Source organism: Oncorhynchus tshawytscha, linkage group LG08 (assembly GCF_018296145.1).
Source record: "Oncorhynchus tshawytscha isolate Ot180627B linkage group LG08, Otsh_v2.0, whole genome shotgun sequence".
In the NCBI taxonomy this organism is placed as follows: domain Eukaryota; kingdom Metazoa; phylum Chordata; class Actinopteri; order Salmoniformes; family Salmonidae; genus Oncorhynchus; species Oncorhynchus tshawytscha.
Window position 1 is genome coordinate 5,053,504 of NC_056436.1, and position 20,000 is coordinate 5,073,503.

General features: G+C 45.5%; 1 protein-coding gene across 1 annotated transcript in view; it reads right to left on the reverse strand.

The window, feature by feature from the left end:
* Positions 1–20,000, reverse strand: part of si:ch73-383l1.1 (receptor tyrosine-protein kinase erbB-4) — a 469,115-nt gene that overhangs the window by 236,416 nt on the left and 212,699 nt on the right. The window contains 1 exon segment of the mRNA XM_042325104.1: positions 14,442–14,593. Within this exon segment, the coding sequence (XP_042181038.1) occupies positions 14,442–14,593 (152 nt within the window).

Below are 20,000 nucleotides of genomic sequence, written 5' to 3' on the forward strand. Positions count from 1 at the left end.
CAGACCAGGGGTGTCAAACTGAATGTGTGTCTTATTGGTTCAGACCAGGGTGTCAAACTGAATGTGTGTCTTAGTGGTTCAGACCAGGTGTGTCAAACTGAATGTGTGTCTTAGTGGTTCAGACCAGGGGTGTCAAACTGAATGTGTGTCTTATTGGTTCAGACCAGGAGTGTCAAACTGAATGTGTGTCTTAGTGGTTCAGATCAGGTGTGTCAAACTGAATGTGTGTCTTAGTGGTTCAGACCAGGGGTGTCAAACTGAATGTGTGTCTTATTGGTTCAGACCTGGGGTGTCAAACTGAATGTGTGTCTTATTGGTTCAGCCCAGACCTGAGGTGTCAAACTGAATGTGTGTATTAGTGGTTCAGCCCAGACCTGAGGTGTCAAACTGAATGTGTGTATTAGTGGTTCAGCCCAGACCTGAGGTGTCAAACTGAATGTGTGTATTAGTGGTTCAGCCCAGACCTGAGGTGTCAAACTGAATGTGTGTATTAGTGGTTCAGCCCAGACCTGGGGTGTCAAACTGAATGTGTGTATTAGTGGTTCAGCCCAGACCTGGGGTGTCAAACTGAATGTGTGTATTAGTGGTTCAGCCCAGACCTGAGGTGTCAAACTGAATGTGTGTATTAGTGGTTCAGCCCAGACCTGAGGTGTCAAACTGAATGTGTGTATTAGTGGTTCAGCCCAGACCTGAGGTGTCAAACTGAATGTGTGTATTAGTGGTTCAGCCCAGACCTGGGGTGTCAAACTGAATGTGTGTATTAGTGGTTCAGCCCAGACCTGGGGTGTCAAACTGAATGTGTGTATTAGTGGTTCAGCCCAGACCTGGGGTGTCAAACTGAATGTGTGTATTCGTGGTTCAGCCCAGACCTGAGGTGTCAAACTGAATGTGTGTCTTAGTGGTTCAGCCCAGACCTGGGGTGTCAAACTGAATGTGTGTATTAGTGGTTCAGCCCAGACCTGGGGTGTCAAACTGAATGTGTGTATTAGTGGTTCAGCCCAGACCTGGGGTGTCAAACTGAATGTGTGTATTCGTGGTTCAGCCCAGACCTGAGGTGTCAAACTGAATGTGTGTCTTAGTGGTTCAGCCCAGACCTGGGGTGTCAAACTGAATGTGTGTATTAGTGGTTCAGCCCAGACCTGGGGTGTCAAACTGAATGTGTGTATTAGTGGTTCAGCCCAGACCTGAGGTGTCAAACTGAATGTGTGTATTAGTGGTTCAGCCCAGACCTGAGGTGTCAAACTGAATGTGTGTCTTAGTGGTTCAGCCCAGACCTGGGGTGTCAAACTGAATGTGTGTATTAGTGGTTCAGCCCAGACCTGGGGTGTCAAACTGAATGTGTGTCTTAGTGGTTCAGCCCAGACCTGAGGGGTCAAACTGAATGTGTGTCTTAGTGGTTCAGCCCAGACCTGGGGTGTCAAACTGAATGTGTGTATTAGTGGTTCAGCCCAGACCTGAGGTGTCAAACTGAATGTGTGTCTTAGTGGTTCAGCCCAGACCTGGGGTGTCAAACTGAATGTGTGTATTAGTGGTTCAGCCCAGACCTGGGGTGTCAAACTGAATGTGTGTATTAGTGGTTCAGCCCAGACCTGGGGTGTCAAACTGAATGTGTGTATTAGTGGTTCAGCCCAGACCTGGGGTGTCAAACTGAATGTGTGTATTAGTGGTTCAGCCCAGACCTGAGGTGTCAAACTGAATGTGTGTCTTAGTGGTTCAGCCCAGACCTGGGGTGTCAAACTGAATGTGTGTATTAGTGGTTCAGCCCAGACCTGGGTGTCAAACTGAATGTGTGTATTAGTGGTTCAGCCCAGACCTGAGGTGTCAAACTGAATGTGTGTATTAGTGGTTCAGCCCAGACCTGAGGTGTCAAACTGAATGTGTGTATTAGTGGTTCAGCCCAGACCTGAGGTGTCAAACTGAATGTGTGTATTAGTGGTTCAGCCCAGACCTGGGGTGTCAAACTGAATGTGTGTATTAGTGGTTCAGCCCAGACCTGGGGTGTCAAACTGAATGTGTGTATTAGTGGTTCAACCCAGACCTGGGGTGTCAAACTGAATGTGTGTATTCGTGGTTCAGCCCAGACCTGGGGTGTCAAACTGAATGTGTGTATTAGTGGTTCAGCCCAGACCTGAGGTGTCAAACTGAATGTGTGTCTTAGTGGTTCAGCCCAGACCTGGGGTGTCAAACTGAATGTGTGTATTAGTGGTTCAGCCCAGACCTGGGGTGTCAAACTGAATGTGTGTATTAGTGGTTCAGCCCAGACCTGAGGTGTCAAACTGAATGTGTGTATTAGTGGTTCAGCCCAGACCTGAGGTGTCAAACTGAATGTGTGTCTTAGTGGTTCAGCCCAGACCTGGGGTGTCAAACTGAATGTGTGTATTAGTGGTTCAGCCCAGACCTGGGGTGTCAAACTGAATGTGTGTCTTAGTGGTTCAGCCCAGACCTGAGGGGTCAAACTGAATGTGTGTATTAGTGGTTCAGCCCAGACCTGGGGTGTCAAACTGAATGTGTGTCTTAGTGGTTCAGCCCAGACCTGAGGTGTCAAACTGAATGTGTGTCTTAGTGGTTCAGCCCAGACCTGGGGTGTCAAACTGAATGTGTGTATTAGTGGTTCAGCCCAGACCTGGGGTGTCAAACTGAATGTGTGTCTTCTGGTTTTTGTTATTTGTATCCAATTAAGACCTAGACAACCAGGTTTGACACCTGTGGCCTAGACTGTAGATAGAGAAATTCGAGGAAGAGGATATGATGGTCACTCAGTTGGTAGGAGCGTGTTACTGCTCTAAGGCCTCGTTGGTAGGAGAGTGTTACTGCTCTAAGGCCTCGTTGGTAGGAGAGTGTTACTGCTCTAAGGCCTCGTTGGTAGGAGAGTGTTACTGCTCTAAGGCCTCGTTGGTAGGAGAGTGTTACTGCTCTAAGGCCTCGTTGGTAGGAGAGTGTTACTGCTCTAAGGCCTCGTTGGTAGGAGAGTGTTACTGCTGATTACTGTATCTTGCAGGATGAAAAAAAGCATACAATATATGAAAATGAATCTAGACTTTTAAACCGCTAGCTTGTCAGTGTGTGTGTGTGTGTGCGTGCGTGCGTGTGTGTGTGTGTGCGTGTGTGTGTGTGTGTGTGTGTGCGTGTGTGTGTGTGTCAGTGCATGCATAAGGGTGTGTGATGGAGAGGGATGGATGTGTTTTGCTGAAAGCTGGACTTGACCTGGCAGGATGGCAGGCTCATCTATCTAACTGTCAGGACCCACTAGGCTACAACCACCATCTATCTCTCCTCTCTACCACCATGTATCTCTCCCCTCTACCACCATGTATCTCTCCTCTCTACCACCGTGTATCTCTCCCCTCTACCACCATGTATCTCTCCTCTCTACCACCGTGTATCTCTCCCCTCTACCACCATGTATCTCTCCTCTCTACCACCGTGTATCTCTCCTCTCTACCACCATGTATCTCTCCTCTCTACCCACCGTGTATCTCTCCTCTCTACCACCATCTATCTCTCCTCTCTCTACCACCATGTATCTCTCCTCTCTACCACCGTGTATCTCTCCTCTCTACCACCATGTATCTCTCCTCTCTACCACCGTGTATCTCTCCCTCTCTACCACCATGTATCTCTCCTCTCTACCACCGTGTATCTCTCCTCTCTACCACCGTGTATCTCTCCTCTCTACCACCATGTATCTCTCCTCTCTACCACCGTGTATCTCTCCTCTCTACCACCATGTATCTCTCCTCTCTACCACCACCATGTATCTCTCCTCTCTACCACCATGTATCTCTCCCCTCTACCACCATGTATCTCTCCCCTCTACCACCGTGTATCTCTCCCCTCTACCACCATGTATCTCTCCTCTCTACCACCGTGTATCTCTCCCCTCTACCACCATGTATCTCTCCTCTCTACCACCGTGTATCTCTCCTCTCTACCACCGTGTATCTCTCCTCTCTACCACCATGTATCTCTCTCCTCTCTACCACCGTGTATCTCTCCTCTCTACCACCATGTATCTCTCCTCTCTACCACCGTGTATCTCTCCCCTCTACCACCATGTATCTCTCCTCTCTACCACCGTGTATCTCTCCTCTCTACCACCGTGTATCTCTCCTCTCTACCACCGTGTATCTCTCCTCTCTACCACCATGTATCTCTCCTCTCTACCACCATGTATCTCTCCTCTCTACCACCATGTATCTCTCCTCTCTACCACCGTGTATCTCTCCTCTCTACCACCATGTATCTCTCCTCTCTACCACCGTGTATCTCTCCTCTCTACCACCATGTATCTCTCCTCTCTACCACCGTGTATCTCTCCTCTCTACCACCATGTATCTCTCCTCTCTACCACCGTGTATCTCTCCTCTCTACCACCATGTATCTCTCCTCTCTACCACCGTGTATCTCTCCCCTCTACCACCGTGTATCTCTCCTCTCTACCACCATGTATCTCTCCTCTCTACCACCATGTATCTCTCCTCTCTACCACCGTGTAGCTCTCCTCTCTACCACCTTTCCTTTCTCTCTCTCTCTCTCTCTCTCTCTCTCTCTCTCTCTCTCTCTCTCTCTCTCTCTCTCTCTCTCTCTCTCTCTCTCTCTCTCTCTCTCTCTCTGTTAGTCTCTCTCTCGTGCTCCCTCTCTCTCTCTCTCTCCCTCTCTCTCTCTCTCTCTCGCTCCTCTCTCTCTCTCTGTCTCTCTCTCTCTCTCTCTCTCTCTCTCTCTCGCTCCCTCTCTCTCTCTCTCTCTCTCTCTCTCTCTCTCTATCTCTCTCTCTGTACTCATCTGTCAACTCTCTATCATGTCTCTCTCTCTCTCATCTCTCTCTCTAGCTCTCTCTCACCACTCACACACAGCGGCCTCATGCTCAGCGGCCTCAAGGAGGGAGGGTTTTTGTCAGAGCAGATGTTTTTGCGTGTCACTAATGGGTGTCCCCCCTCCCTCCATCTCTCTCTCTTCATCCCTCCCTCCTCCTGCCGTGCTGCTGTTGTCTTTAAGGGAACAGGAACCATCAATTTGTGTGTTCCTCGTCTCTCCATGTTTGATTCAGCCCCCCAGCACCCTCTTCATGAATCTACGCTGTGCTAATGGACGGCTCCGTCTACCACGGATCACCAGAGAGGAATCACAAGCACTGTCACACACGTGCACACAAACACAAGTGAGGGTGTGTGTGTGTGTGTGTGTGTGTGTGTGTGTGTGTGTGTGTGTGTGTGTGACTAGTGTGTCTTTGTGTGTGTGTTTGTTAGTGTATGTATGTATGTGCATACCTGTGTGTGTGTGTGTGTGCTAGTGTGTCTTTGTGTGTGTGTTTGTTAGTGTATGTATGTATGTGCATACCTGTGTGTGTGTGTGCGTGGGTGCGTGCGTGTCAGGGAGATGTAGTTGGATGGAATTTATCCAACCATTATGTCGAATTTATGTTGAATATAATAATGTACTACATTTGTCAACCTGACTCCAATATCATGTGAACGATATCGGCCCATAATCATATCAATCAATCAGGCCGAGGTAGCTAGCATTGTGTCACCACTCAGTATACAATAGGATGCACGTGTCTGGGTTTACCCTGATGCAAATATTAAGAGGCCAATATCTTGCAATGAATGTCCTAGCATTAAATGATTGAGTTAACCTCAGCTCAGAGCTGCACAGTTAGAGACCAAGGATATATGTTATGTGTATTGTGAATAACATTAGATAATTCACCAATTAATGGAATATTATTATGGTTCGTATCCATTTAAAAGTCATCCGATTGATTACAGTCATGCAAAAAGAAACAATTATCAAATGGTACCAGACATGTTCACCATGAAATGGATACGACATAGAAGTCTTAACAGCATAGAAAATTCACTACTATGAGATCTGTTTACCAATGTCTCCATGATCAACGTTTCAACCCAGCTTTTATTCTTCCAAGAGCGCCAAATCCAGTTTTAATTCTTCCAAGAGCACCAAATCCATCTTTAATTCTTCCAAGAGCACCAAATCCAGCTTTAATTCTTCCAAGAGCACCAAATCCAGCTTTAATTCTTCCAAGAGCACCAAATCCAGCTTTAATTCTTCCAAGAGCACCAAATCCAGCTTTAATTCTTCCAAGAGCACCAAATCCAGCTTTAATTCTTCCAAGAGCACCAAATCCAGCTTTAATTCTTCCAAGAGCACCAAATCCAGCTTTAATTCTTCCAAGAGCACCAAATCCAGCTTTAATTCTTCCAAGAGCACCAAATCCAGCTTTAATTCTTCCAAGAGCACCAAATCTAGCTTTAATTCTTCCAAGAGCACCAAATCCAGCTTTAATTCTTCCAAGAGCACCAAATCCAGCTTTAATTCTTCCAAGAGCACCAAATCCAGCTTTAATTCTTCCAAGAGCACCAAATCCAGCTTTAATTCTTCCAAGAGCACCAAATCCAGCTTTAATTCTTCCAAGAGCACCAAATCCAGCTTTAATTCTTCCAAGAGCACCAAATCCAGCTTTAATTCTTCCAAGAGCACCAAATCCAGCTTTAATTCTTCCAAGAGCACCAAATCCAGCTTTAAACCCCAGTATCTCCCATCGTCTAATTAACCTCACTTTGTATTGCCCAAAACATTCAACCAAAAGGCATAAAACTTCCCATGCATCCTCTAATCTAACCACCCTCCACACTGTATGGTAACAGTGCACCCGTGTTGCTCCTCTTTGAAGTATCTGCCGTCCGACCAACAGAATAACACAGTTTCTCTTTAACAAAAAATCCATATCACTTACAGTACAATATAAAATATCAACATTCAAAGCTCTTTATGAACTCTTGAAAGAATCCGGAACATGACAATTTAAATATAATTCACGTAGTAACATTCATTGGTCAATAAACGCTTTCATCAGTCTTCACTCCCCCAACAGTGTCCGTCCGTGCTCCCAGGGTCCTTTGGGAATGTCCCTCCCCAGGAGAAAGCCACATATGAGGTGTGATAGATGGTCAGCCAACCAAATAATGTCATAAATGGTGATTGAGTGATGACGCCGGGCCTCAGCGCCTGCCAGTCACCAGTATCACCTTCTATCCTTCTTCCACTACACAGACTCCTGCCAGGCTTGGCATCTCTGTTGAAATCCACATTAAAACACGTCCACTAAACCCAACCATTCGGCATATTTGTTCCAGCACAGCTCTACATTCTAATATCCCTTTTCAACATTTACAGAGGTTCCAGAGGGCTTCACCAAACCAAATCCTTGATCAGCTAAAGAAAGCATGGCAAATCAGTTAAGAAAGAAGCAGTGGGAGAAATTCATCAGCATGCATGAACATCAACAGTTTTCAGTTCATCTGTAGAACAGCTGCATCAAAGTGCAAGTTAACTTCTTTGGGGATCGGTGTCACTTCCACAGGACGGTTGAGCTAACGTAGGCTAATGCCGTTAGCACGAGGTTGTAGGTAACCTTCCACAGGACGGTGGAGCTAACGTAGGCTAATGCCGTTAGCACGAGGTTGTAGGTAACCTTCCACAGGACGGTGGAGCTAACGTAGGCTAATGCCGTTAGCACGAGGTTGTAGGTAACCTTCCACAGGAGGTTGCTAATGCCGTTAGCACGAGGTTGTAAACCTTCCACAGGACGGTGGAGCTAACGTAGGCTAATGCCGTTAGCACGAGGTTGTAGGTAACCTTCCACAGGACGGTGGAGCTAACGTAGGCTAATGCCGTTAGCACGAGGTTGTAGGTAACCTTCCACAGGACGGTGGAGCTAACGTAGGCTAATGCCGTTAGCACGAGGTTGTAGGTAACCTTCCACAGGACGGTGGAGCTAACGTAGGCTAATGCCGTTAGCACGAGGTTGTAGGTAACCTTCCACAGGACGGTGGAGCTAACGTAGGCTAATGCCGTTAGCACGAGGTTGTAGGTGTCCCTTCCACAGGACGGTGGAGCTAACGTAGGCTAATGCCGTTAGCACGAGGTTGTAGGTAACCAGAACATTTCCCAGGACATGGACATATCTGACTTTGGAGAGTGGGAAGCTTCAATTCTTGTTAATCTAACTGCACTGTTCAATGTACAGTAGCTATTAGAGTGAAAGAAAACCATTCTATTGTTTGAGGAGAGTGCATCATTTTGAACATGAAAAGTTATTAACAAACAAATTAGGCACATTTGGGCTGTCCTGATTAAATAAAATTGAACCAGGTAAGCTAGTTGAGAACAAGTTCTCATTTACAACTGCGACCTGGCCAAGATAGAGCAAAGCAGTGTGACACAGACAACAACACAGAGTTACACATGGAGTAAACAATAAACAAATCAATGACAGAGTAGAAAAAATAAAGTCTATATACAGTGTGTGCAAAAGGCATCAGGAGGTAGGCAATAAATAGGCCATATGAGCAAATAGTTACAATTTAGCAGATTAACACTGGAGTGATAAATGAGCAGATGAACATGTGCAGGTAGAGATACTGGTGTGCAAAAGAGCAGAAATGTAGATAAAATAAAAACAGTATGGGGATGAGGTAGGTAGATTGGGTGGGCTATTTACAGATGGACTATGTACAGCTGCAGCGATCGGTTAGCTGCTCAGATAGTTGATGTTTAAAGTTGGTGAGGGAAATAAATGTCTCCAACTTCAGCGATTTATGCAATTCGTTCCAATCACTGTCAGCAGAAAACTGGAAGGAAAGGCGGCCAAATGAGGTGTTGGCTTTGGGGATGATCAGTGAGATATACCTGCTGGAACGTGTGCTACGGGTGGTTGTTGTTATCGTGACCAGTGAGCTGAGATAAGGCGGAGCTTTACCTAGCATAGACTTATAGATGACTTGGAGCCAGTGGGTCTGGCGATGAATATGTAGTGAGGGCCAGCCGACTAGAGCATACAGGTCACAGTGGTGGGTGGTATAAGGTGATTTGGTAACAAAACAAATGGCACTGTGATAGACTGTATCCAGTTTGCTGAGTAGAGTGTTGGAAGCTTTTTTGTAGATAACAATGCCGAAGTCGAGGATCGGTAGGATAGTCAGTTTTACTAGGGTAGGTTTGGCGGCGTGAGTGAAGGAGGCTTTGTTGCGAAATAGAAAGCCGATTCTAGATTTTATTTTGGATTGGAGATGTTTAATATGAGTCTGGGAGGAGAGTTTACAGTCTAGCCAGACACCTAGGTATTTATAGTTGTCCACATATTCTAAGTCGAAACCGTCCAGGGTAGTGATGCTAGTCGGGCGGGCGGGTGCAGGCAGCGAACGGTTGAAAAGCATGCATTTGGTTTTACTAGCGTTTAAGAGCAGTTGGAGGCCACGGACGAAGAGTTGTATGGCATTGAAGCTCGTTTGGAGGTTAGTTAGCACAGTGTCCAAGGAAGGGCCAGAAGTATACAGAATGGTGTCGTCTGCGTAGAGGTGGATCAGGGAATCGCCCGCAGCAAGAGCGACATCATTGATATATACAGAGAAAAGAGTCGGCCTGAGAATTGAACCCTGTGGTACCCCCATAGAGACTGCCAGAGGTCCGGCCAACATGCTCTCCGATTTGACATACTGAACTCCATCTACAAAGTAGTTGGTGAACCAGGCGAGGCAGTCATTAGAAAAACCAAGGCTATTGAGTCTGCCGATAAGAATACGGTGATTGACAGAGTCGAAAGCCTTGGCCAGGTTGATGAAGACGGCTGCACAGTACTGTCTTTTATCGATGGCGGTTATGATATCGTTTAGTACCTTGAGCGTGGCTGAGGTGCACCCGTGAACGGCTCGGAAGCCGGATTGCACAGCGGATTCGAAATGGTCAGTGATCTGTTTATTAACTTGGCTTTCGAAGACTTTAGATATGCAGGGCAGGATGGATATAGGTCTGTAACAGTTTGGGTCTAGAGTGTCACCCCTTTTGAAGAAGGGGATGACCGCGGCAGCTTTCCAATCTTTAGGGATCTCATACGATACGAAAAAGAGGTTGAACAGGCTGGTAATAGGGGTTGCAACAATGGCGGCGGATAGTTTTAGAAAGAGAAGGTCCAGATTGTCTAGCCCAGCTGATTTGTACGGGTCCAGGTTTTGCAGCTCTTTCAGAACATCTGCTGTCCGGATTTGGGTGAAGGAGAGGCTAGGGAGGCTTGGGCGAGTAGCTGCGGGGGAGGCGGAGCTGTTGGCCGCGGTTGGAGTAGCCAGGAGGAAGGCATGGCCAGCCGTTGAGAAATGCTTATTGACATTTTTGATTATCGTGGATTTATCAGTGGTGACTTAGCCTCAGTGCAGTGGGCAGCTGGGAGGAGGTGCTCTTGTTCTCCATGGACTTTACAGTGTCCCAGAACTTTTTGGAGTTAGAGCTACAGAATGCGAATTTCTGCTTGAAAAAGCTAGCCTTTGCTTTCCTGACTGACTGCGTGTATTGGTTCCTGACTTCCCTGAACAGTTGCATATCGTGGGGACTATTTGATGCTATTGCAGTCCACCACAGGATGTTTTTGTGCTGATCAAGGGCAGTCAGGTCTGGAGTGAACCAAGGGCTATATCTGTTGTTAGTTCTGCATTTTTTAACGGGGCATGCTTATCTAAGATGGTGAGGAAATTACTTTTAAAGAAAGACCAGGCATCCTCGACTGACGGGATGAGGTCAATATCCTTCCAGGATACCCGAGCCAGGTCGATAAGAAAGACCTGCTCGCAGAAGTGTTTTAGGGAGCTTTTGACAGTGATGAGGGGTGGTTGTTTGACCGCGGACCCATAGCGGATACAGGCAATGAGGCAGTGATCGCTGAGATCCTGATTGAAAACAGCGGAGGTGTATTTGGAGGGCAAGTTGGTCAGGATAATGTCTATGAGGGTGCCCATGTTTACGGATTTAGGGTTGTACCTGGTGGGTTCCTTGATGATTTGTGTGAGATTGAGGGCATCTAGCTTAGATTGTAGGACTGGCGGGGTGTTAAGAATATCCCAGTTTAGGTCACCTAACAGAACGAACTCTGAAGCTAGATGGGGGCAGATCAAGTCACAAATGTGGTCCAGGGCACAGCTGGGAGTGGAGGGGGGTCGATAGCAGGCGGCAACAGTGAGAGACTTATTTCTGGAGAGGTTTATATTACAAATTAGAAGTTCAAACTGTTTGGGTATAGACCTGGAAAGTATGGCAGAACTTTGCAGGCTATATCTGCAGTAGATTGCAACTCCTCCCCCTTTGGCAGATCTATCTTGAAGGAAAATGTTGTAGCTGGATATGGAAATCTCAGAATTATTGGTGGTCTTCCTAAGCCAGGATTCAGACATGGCAAGGACATCAGGGTTGGCAGAGTGTGCTAAAGCAGTGAGTAAAACAAACTTAGGGAGGAGGATTCTGATGTTGACATGCATGAAACCAAGGTTTTTTCGATCACAGAAGTCAACAAATGAGGGTGCCTGGGGACACGCAGGGCTTTGGTTTACCTCCACATCACCCGATTAACAGAGGAGGAGTAGGATGAGGGCACAGCTAAAGGCTATCAAAACTGGTCGCCTAGAGCATTGGGGACAATGAATAAAAGGAGCAGATTTCTGGGCGTGGTAGAATAGATTTAGGGCATAATGTGCAGACAGGGGTATGGTGGGGTGTGGGTACAGAGGAGGTAAGCCCAGGCACTGAGTGATGATAAGAGAGGTTGTATCTCTGGATAAGCTGGTTATAATGGGTGAGGTCACCGCATGTGTGGGAGGTGGGACAAAGGAGGTATCAGAGGTATAATGAGTGGAACTAGGGGCTCCATTGTAAACTAAAACAATGATAACTAACCTAAACAACAGTATACAAGGCATATTGACATATGAGAGAGACATACAGCGAGGCATAAAGTAGTCACTGGTTGATTTGGAGAGCTAACTAAGACAACGGGTGAGACAACAACAGCTAATCAGCTAAAACAACAACAGGTAAAATGGCGTTGAAGGGGCAACTACACACAGAGCCTGAGTTCGCGGCTGGGGCCGACAGATAAACAAACAAATAAAAATAATTAGACTGGGCTGGAATAATACTTTATGGCCTTTCTCTTGCATTTCAAAGATGATGGTACAAACAAAAATACAAAAGAACAGTTGTTTTTTTCTTTGTATTATCTTTTACCAGCTCTATTGTGTTATATTTTATGACATTCGTTTCACATTTCCACAAACTTCAAAGTGTTTCATTTCAAATGTTACCAAGAAGCTTCAGGTCCTGACCTACAGGCAGTTAGATGTGGGTATGTCATTTCAGACAAAAATTTGAGAAAAAAAAGGGGCTAATCCTTTTAAAGTTACTGCAACAACTGACTGAAGGGTGCTGATATTAGAGCCCAACTTCAGTGTGACCAAATGTATGACAAGTCTAATAAAGACTGTGGGGCCGAAACTGTTGTTTCAGTCGCTTTCACTGCAGAGGAACAGGACTCAAAGCGACTCTGGAGCAAATCTGGGGGTAAAGAAAGCTTCTGAACTCCCAAACGAGCAGGGCTTCTTTGCCCTCAGTGACTGGCAGGTGTAACCTTATAAAAGGCTGTATAATGGTAGATAAGAGTTATAGTACAGCATGGTACCACTGTGTAACCTACAGTCTGACTGACAGCACTAATAACCCTTCCAATCACTCAGTTCCCTGTAGGCATCTTCCCACAATTACTAGACAGTCTGAGGATTTAGTGCGTTATTCTGGATTTAGTGCGTTGTTCTAGATTTAGTGCGTTGTTCTGGATTTAGTGCGTTGTTCTAGATTTAGTGCGTTGTTCTGGATTTAGTGCGTTGTTCTAGATTTAGTGCGTTGTTCTTGATTTAGTGCATTGTTCTAGATTTAGTGCATTGTTCTAGATTTAGTGCGTTGTTCTTGATTTAGTGCATTGTTCTAGATTTAGTGCGTTGTTCTGGATTTAGTGCATTGTTCTAGATTTAGTGCATTGTTCTAGATTTAGTGCGTTGTTCTTGATTTAGTGCATTGTTCTAGATTTAGTGCGTTGTTCTGGATTTAGTGCATTGTTCTAGATTTAGTGCGTTGTTCTGGATTTAGTGCATTGTTCTAGATTTAGTGCGTTGTTCTTGATTTAGTGCATTGTTCTAGATTTAGTGCGTTGTTCTGGATTTAGTGAGTTGTTCTAGATTTAGTGAGTTGTTCTGGATTTAGTGAGTTGTTCTAGATTTAGTTCGTTGTTCTTGATTTAGTGAGTTGTTCTTGATTTAGTGCATTGTTCTTGATTTAGTTCGTTGTTCTTGATTTAGTTTGTTGTTTTTGATTTAGTGAAAGAAGGATAGGATGGCGGGATGGGTGTGAATGTCAGAAGTTCAATTGAATCATAGTAATTATCATCGTCATTATCATCATTATCATAGTCATAACCATCACCACTTCCTATCCTATCTGGTCTGGCTGTAACCAGAGGGCTCTGAGACACTTCATCAGCAATCATCAGCCCAGGAGAGAGAGGAGGGCAGGTTCAACCAGGATATCAACATGCATGACAACCGTCTCTAAGGGAATATTCCCTGTCAAGTTAGCCGAGAGGAACTTTTCCTCCGACGTTGCCCCAGTTACTGTTCCTAAAGTTTTGACCGTGTTTCTCTCTCTTTTTCTGAATGTGTTTAATCAACCCCCTCAATTACATCTGTTTGGACAACAGAAAACAATCTATGACATTTGACATATTTTATCATCTCAAGTGGTTAGCTCTGATAGGATGCGAAAACGTTTCTCCTCCGTCATCCTCTGCCAGTTTCCCCGGAAACGCGAGGCGTCAGTGTACTGTTGGTGGTCCTTACGGGTCAGGTGGTACTTAGCGGCACAGTGTGATATCATTAACCCCGCTACCACCTTTGCCGTGTCACACCGCCATCAACCCCGTCACCCTGTGGACCGGCGCAGCCATAAAAGCGGGTGTCTCCACGGCAACAGCGTACCTCCAGATATCCCTTATCAATCCCCCAGATGCCTAATTGTTGCGCTAATGATGCAATGCCTGATGGAACTGTTTATGGTTTTCATTTTCCCCGACGTCGGAGCGCGGTAATTAGTGGCACACCTCAGATCATTAAACAGCATGGGGGGCCCGGGAGGATGGGAGGTGGGGGAGAGGGGAGGTGGGCACACCGGGGAGAGAGGAGAGGACCCATGCTGTGCTGAGATAGGCCTAGTAAGGGAGCTTTATGTTCATAAAAATAAAGAAATAAAAAAATGTTTTTTAAAATGATGTTATTCCAGGCCTCCTCGTGCCTCACACCAGGTCCTCTACTCTCTCCCCATGTGTAGCCCGTAGATCATTTTATGCAGCACCAGTTTACCAATGATAAAAATATGTGCTAAAATATCCACAGTGCTGAAATGAACAACATTTGATTCATAAACTGCCAATAGAAATAAACACATTATTCATGACTTTTTCACACTGCAACAGGTGGCTTCATGTCTACCATTCATTTTTGACCAACAACAATCCATGGTCTATCAGCAGCATCCGGTCAAGCTGGACTCACCTTGAGGAAGGAGAGGTTGCGGTTCCGGTCGATACTGGTGATCTCCAGGTTTCCCATGACCACCTCACAGTTCTCATAATGCTTCTTCAGGGTGCGGTACTGCTGGTCCAGGTCTGACAACGTGCTCAACTTGTTCTCCGTTCCAGGGCAAACTGCAGGGAGGGAGACAGATGGATACAAATACATCTCACCATTCAACTTAACTACAAAGCGAATTCAAAGTCATTCAACAATTACACACTGCAGAGCATTAGAGAGGTATCTTTTGTAAAGTAGGGAGTCACTGTAAATAACATTTTGTTCTTAACTAACTTGCCTAGTTAAAAAAGGTTACAATTTAAAATTCAAGAGACAGAGAGAGAGAGAGAGAGAGAGAGAGAGAGAGAGAGAGAGAGAGAATCCTCTGGGGCTCTGTTCACAAACACAAACACACTCCACAGAGCCCCGGGACAGCAGCACAATTAGACCCAACCAAAGCATGAGAAAAGATAATTACTTGACACATTGGAAAGAATTAACAAAAAAACAGAGCAAACTAGAATGCTATTTGGCCCTAAACAGAGAGTACACAGCGGCAGAATACCTGACCACTGTGACTGACCCAAACTTAAGGAAAGCTTTGACTTTGTACAGACTCAGTAAACATAGCCTTGCTATTGAGAAAGGCCGCTGTAGACAGACCTGGCTCTCAAGAGAAGACAGGCTATGTGCTCACTGCCCACAAAATGAGGTGGAAACCGAGCTGCACTTCCTAACCTCCTGCCCAATGTATGACCATATTAGAGAGACATATTTCCCTCAGATTATACAGATCCACAAAGAATTCGAAAACAAATCCAATTTTGATAAACTTCCATATCTATTGGGTGAAATACCACAGTGTGACATCACAGCAGCAAGATTTGTGACCTGTTGCCACGAGAAAAGGGCAACCAGTGAAGAACAAACACCATTGTAAATACAACCCATATCTATGCTTATTTATTTTATCTTGTGTACTTTACCCATTTGTACATCGTTACAACACTGTATATATACATAATATGACATTTGTAATGTCTTTATTGTTTTGGAACTTCTGTGAGTGTAATGTTTACTGTTAATTTTGATTGTTTATTTCACTTTTGTAAAATATCTGCCTCACTTGCTTTGGCAATGTTAACATGTTTCCCATGCCAATAAAGCCCCTTGAATTGAGAGAGAGAGAGAGAGAGAGAGAGAGAGAGAGAGAGAGAGAGAGAGAGAGAGAGAGAGAGAGAGAGAGAGAGAGAGAGAGAGAGAGAGAGAGAGAGAGAGAGAGAGAGAGAGAGAGAGAGAGAGAGAGAGAGAGAGAGAGAGAGAGAGAGAGAGAGAGAGAGAGAGAGAGAGAGGAAAGTGAAAGTAGAGAGAAAGGAGCAGGGGGAGAGAGCAGAGATGTTAATGTCACCGTGGAGAGCTCCAGACCTGACCCTTGACAATGACAGAGCTTGGAGAGGTGGAAAACACTTGATTCCTCAAAGGCATTGACCTACAATACAGGCTCTCCACAATCACACCGACATTTAATGAAATAAATTATAATGAAGTTCATTGACCTTTACAGAAGGTTTGACTGCTGTCTTCTCATTACCTCTGATATTACAGGTCTTTGGTAGTATTAGTGGTGGCCGTGCCCATGTGGTGAATGACATCACTGGTAATAATGAAAACTAGCAATAACAATGAGTGTGTGAGGGTGGAATGGAGTAGCCCCCTACCCTCTCACCCCAACCACTACTCCCTCACCCCAACCACCACTCCTAGTCCCCTACCCCCTCACCCCAAACAGCATCCATAGCCCCCTCACCCTCTCACCCCAACCAACACTCCTAGTCCCCTACTCCCTCACCCCAACCACCACTCCTAGTCCCCTACCCCCTCACCCCAACCAGCACCCATAGCCCCCTATCCTCTCACCCCAACCACCACTCCTAGTCCCCTACTCCCTCACCCCAACCACCACTCCTAGCCCCCTACCCCCTCACCTCAACCACCCCCCCTGCTGACTCCGATTCCCAGCTGCTATTCCTGGGTAGAGGAGGAGGGTGGCTACCATGGAGCTCCAGGGGTTAACAGGTCCTGACACATCCCCTTTATCCCTCTAGCCTCTCCACTGGACATGACACCTCATTACAAGCACCTATTTCCACCCATCAAACACCTTCTCTGATGAACTGGCAGCTGCCACTACGGCCAAAGGCACTACGGGAGGATGTGTGTGTACAGAGAGAGAGAGTCATTAACACAGAGAGAAGGTGTTTATTCATTTTTTAAATTGTATTTCACCTTTATTTAACTAGGCAAGTCAGTTAACAATAAATTCTTATAAACAAAGACGGCCAACACCGGCTAAATCCTAACCCGGACGACGCTGGGCAAATTGTTTGCCACCGTATGGGACTCCCAATCAAGGCCGGTTGTGATACAGCCTGCAATCAGACCATGGTTTGTACTGATTCCTCTAGCACTGAAATGCATTGCCTAAGACCTCTGGACCACTCGGGGGCCCGAACACACAGAGAGAGAGAGAGAGAGAGAGAGAGAGAGAGAGAGAGAGAGAGAGAGAGAGAGAGAGAGAGAGAGAGAGAGAGTCAATAACACAGAGAGAGAGTCATTCAAACAGAGACAGGGACATTAACACAGAGAGAGACTACTTATCACAGAGAGAGAGTCATTAACACAGACAGAGAGAGTCATTAAAACAGAGAGAGGATCATTAACACAGAGAGAGAGTCAATAACACAGAGAGAGAGTCATTCAAACAGAGACAGAGACATTAACACAGAGAGAGACTACTACTTATCACAGAGAGAGAGTCATTAACACAGACAGAGAGAGTCATTAAAACAGAGAGAGGATCATTAACACAGAGAGAGAGTCATTCAAACAGAGAGAGGTTTATTAACACAGGGAGAGACTAATTAACACAGAGAGAGAACATCATTAACACAGAGAGAGACTCATTAACACAGAGAGAGAGTCATTAGCACAGAGAGAGAGTCATTCAAACAGAGAGTAGGTTCATTAACACAGAGACCAACATTACATTAACACAGAGACCAACATTACAGTAGGTAATTAAAACAGGGCAAACATAGAGTCAAAATTACAAAACAGAGACCAACACTACAGAGTCATTAAAACAGAGAGAGGTATCATTAACACAGAGAGATAGAGTCATTCAAATGGAGAAAGAGTCAGTAGGCAAACATAGAGACCAACATTACAGCAACACAGAGACCAACATTACAGTAGGCAAACAGAGAGACCAACATTACAGTAGGTAAAACACCTTATTAAGTTAGGGTTCATATCCAACATTACAGTCCCCACTGCTAAACATAGAGACCAACATTACAGTAGGTAAACATAGAGACCAACATTACAGTAGGTAAACATTACAGTAGGCAAACATAGAGACCAACATTACAGTAGGTAAACATAGAGACCAACATTACAGTAGGTAAACATTACAGTAGGCAAACATAGAGACCAACATTACAGTAGGTAAACATAGAGACCAACATTACAGTAGGCAAACATAGAGACCAACATTACAGTAGGTAAACACAGAGACCAACATTACAGTAGGTAAACATAGAGACCAACATTACAGCAGGTAAACATAGAGACCAACATTACAGTAGGCAAACATAGAGACCAACATTACAGCAGGTAAACATAGAGACCAACATTACAGTAGGTGAACATAGAGACCAACATTACAGTAGGTAAACATAGAGACCAACATTACAGTAGGTAAACATAGAGACCAACATTACAGTAGATAAACATAGAGACCAACATTACAGTAGGTAAACATTACAGTAGACCGACATTACAGTAGGTAAACATAGAGACCAACATTACAGTAGGTGTGTGTGTGTGTGTGTTTGTGTGTGTGTGTGTGTGTGTGTGTGTGTGTGTGTGTGTGTGTGTGTGTGTGTGTGTGTGTGTGTACACAAACATAACGCTAGTGTGATGCCAGAGATGGCAGACAGACCCTATAGCCTGATTGTGTAGCAGGGTAGAGGGGCTGAGAAATTACAGAGTAGTGAGAGGAGACAGACAGACAGACAGACAGACAGACAGACAGACAGACAGACAGACAGACAGACAGACAGACAGACAGACAGACAGACAGACAGACAGACAGACAGACAGACAGACAGACAGACAGACAGACAGACAGACAGACAGACAGACAGACAGACAGACAGACAGACAGACAGGAGAGGACAGAGGAATAGCCACAGACATGTACCAATCTAATCAATCAGACACTCTATTGGTCTGATCTATCTATCCATCCTCCAATCACAATAGAGAATGACGCTTGGTGAGGTGGGGTTCAACCGTGTGAATAATTTGTGTGCACAGGTTGTGCAATAATGAAAGGTTCAGAAATAATTGTCTAGCACAGAGCTCCATACATTCCACCTCTGTGACGTTTGTTAAGTTTAAAGAATAAGACACAAGTCCCCCAACAGGATATAGTGGGCATGGATACGGGTTCACTAAACTGAAGAGTGGTCTGACAACAGTACAACTGTATCCTGCTGGAGATATCAGTATTCATGCTGACTCACTGCAAACGGCTCTCTTTCTGTCCCATTGTAGAGGTGTCTAGATACACTCTTTCTTCCTACCTATTTCTTTCTCTCTCTCTCCCCCTCTATCTCTCTCCCTCCCTCCGTCTCCCTCCGTCTCTCTCTCTCTCTCTCTCTCTCTCTCTCTCTCTCTCTCTCTCTCCCTCTCCCTCCCTCTCCCTCTCCCTCCTCCCCCTCCCTCTCTCCCTCCTCCCCCCTCCTCTCTCTCTCTCTCCCTCCCTCCCTCTCTCTCTCTCTCTCCCCCCTCTCTCTCTCCTCTCTCTCTCTCTCTCTCTCCCTCCTCTCTCTCCCCCTTTCATCTGCAGCCCCTGTGGTGGTGGTGTAAGAATTGAGCCGTCACATCCTAGAGTTCACACAGTGGGTTGGAGAGGGGAAAGAGGGAGAGAGAAGGTCCATTTGATGCCCAGAGAGGCTGCCAACGAGAACAATAGGCAGACTCTCTGTGGCCGTGTCACTCCCCAAGCAGGAGCTCTTGGCAGAACTCATTTATTTTACCCAGTGAGAGACAGGGAGGAAGGGAGTTAGAGAGAGAGAGAGAGAGATCACTGTCAAAGGAAGAGGGCGAGACAGAAAGAAGGACGGAAAGAGATGGCAAAAAAAGATAGATGGAGAGAAAAATAAAGAGATAGAAAGAGAGAGAGACTTGACAACAGTAGAGTTCTGGGCAAATTCTTTCCTCAGCAATATAACAGTAGAGTTCTGGGCAAATTCTTCCCTCAGCAATATAACAGTAGAGTTCTGGGCAAATTCTTCCCTCAGCAATATAACAGTAGAGTTCTGGGCAAATTCTTCCCTCAGCAATATAACAGTAGACTTCTGGGCAAATTCTTCCCTCAGCAATATAACAGTAGAGTTCTGGGCAAATTCTTCCCTCAGCAATATAACAGTAGAGTTCTGGGCAAATTCTTCCCTCAGCAATATAACAGTAGAG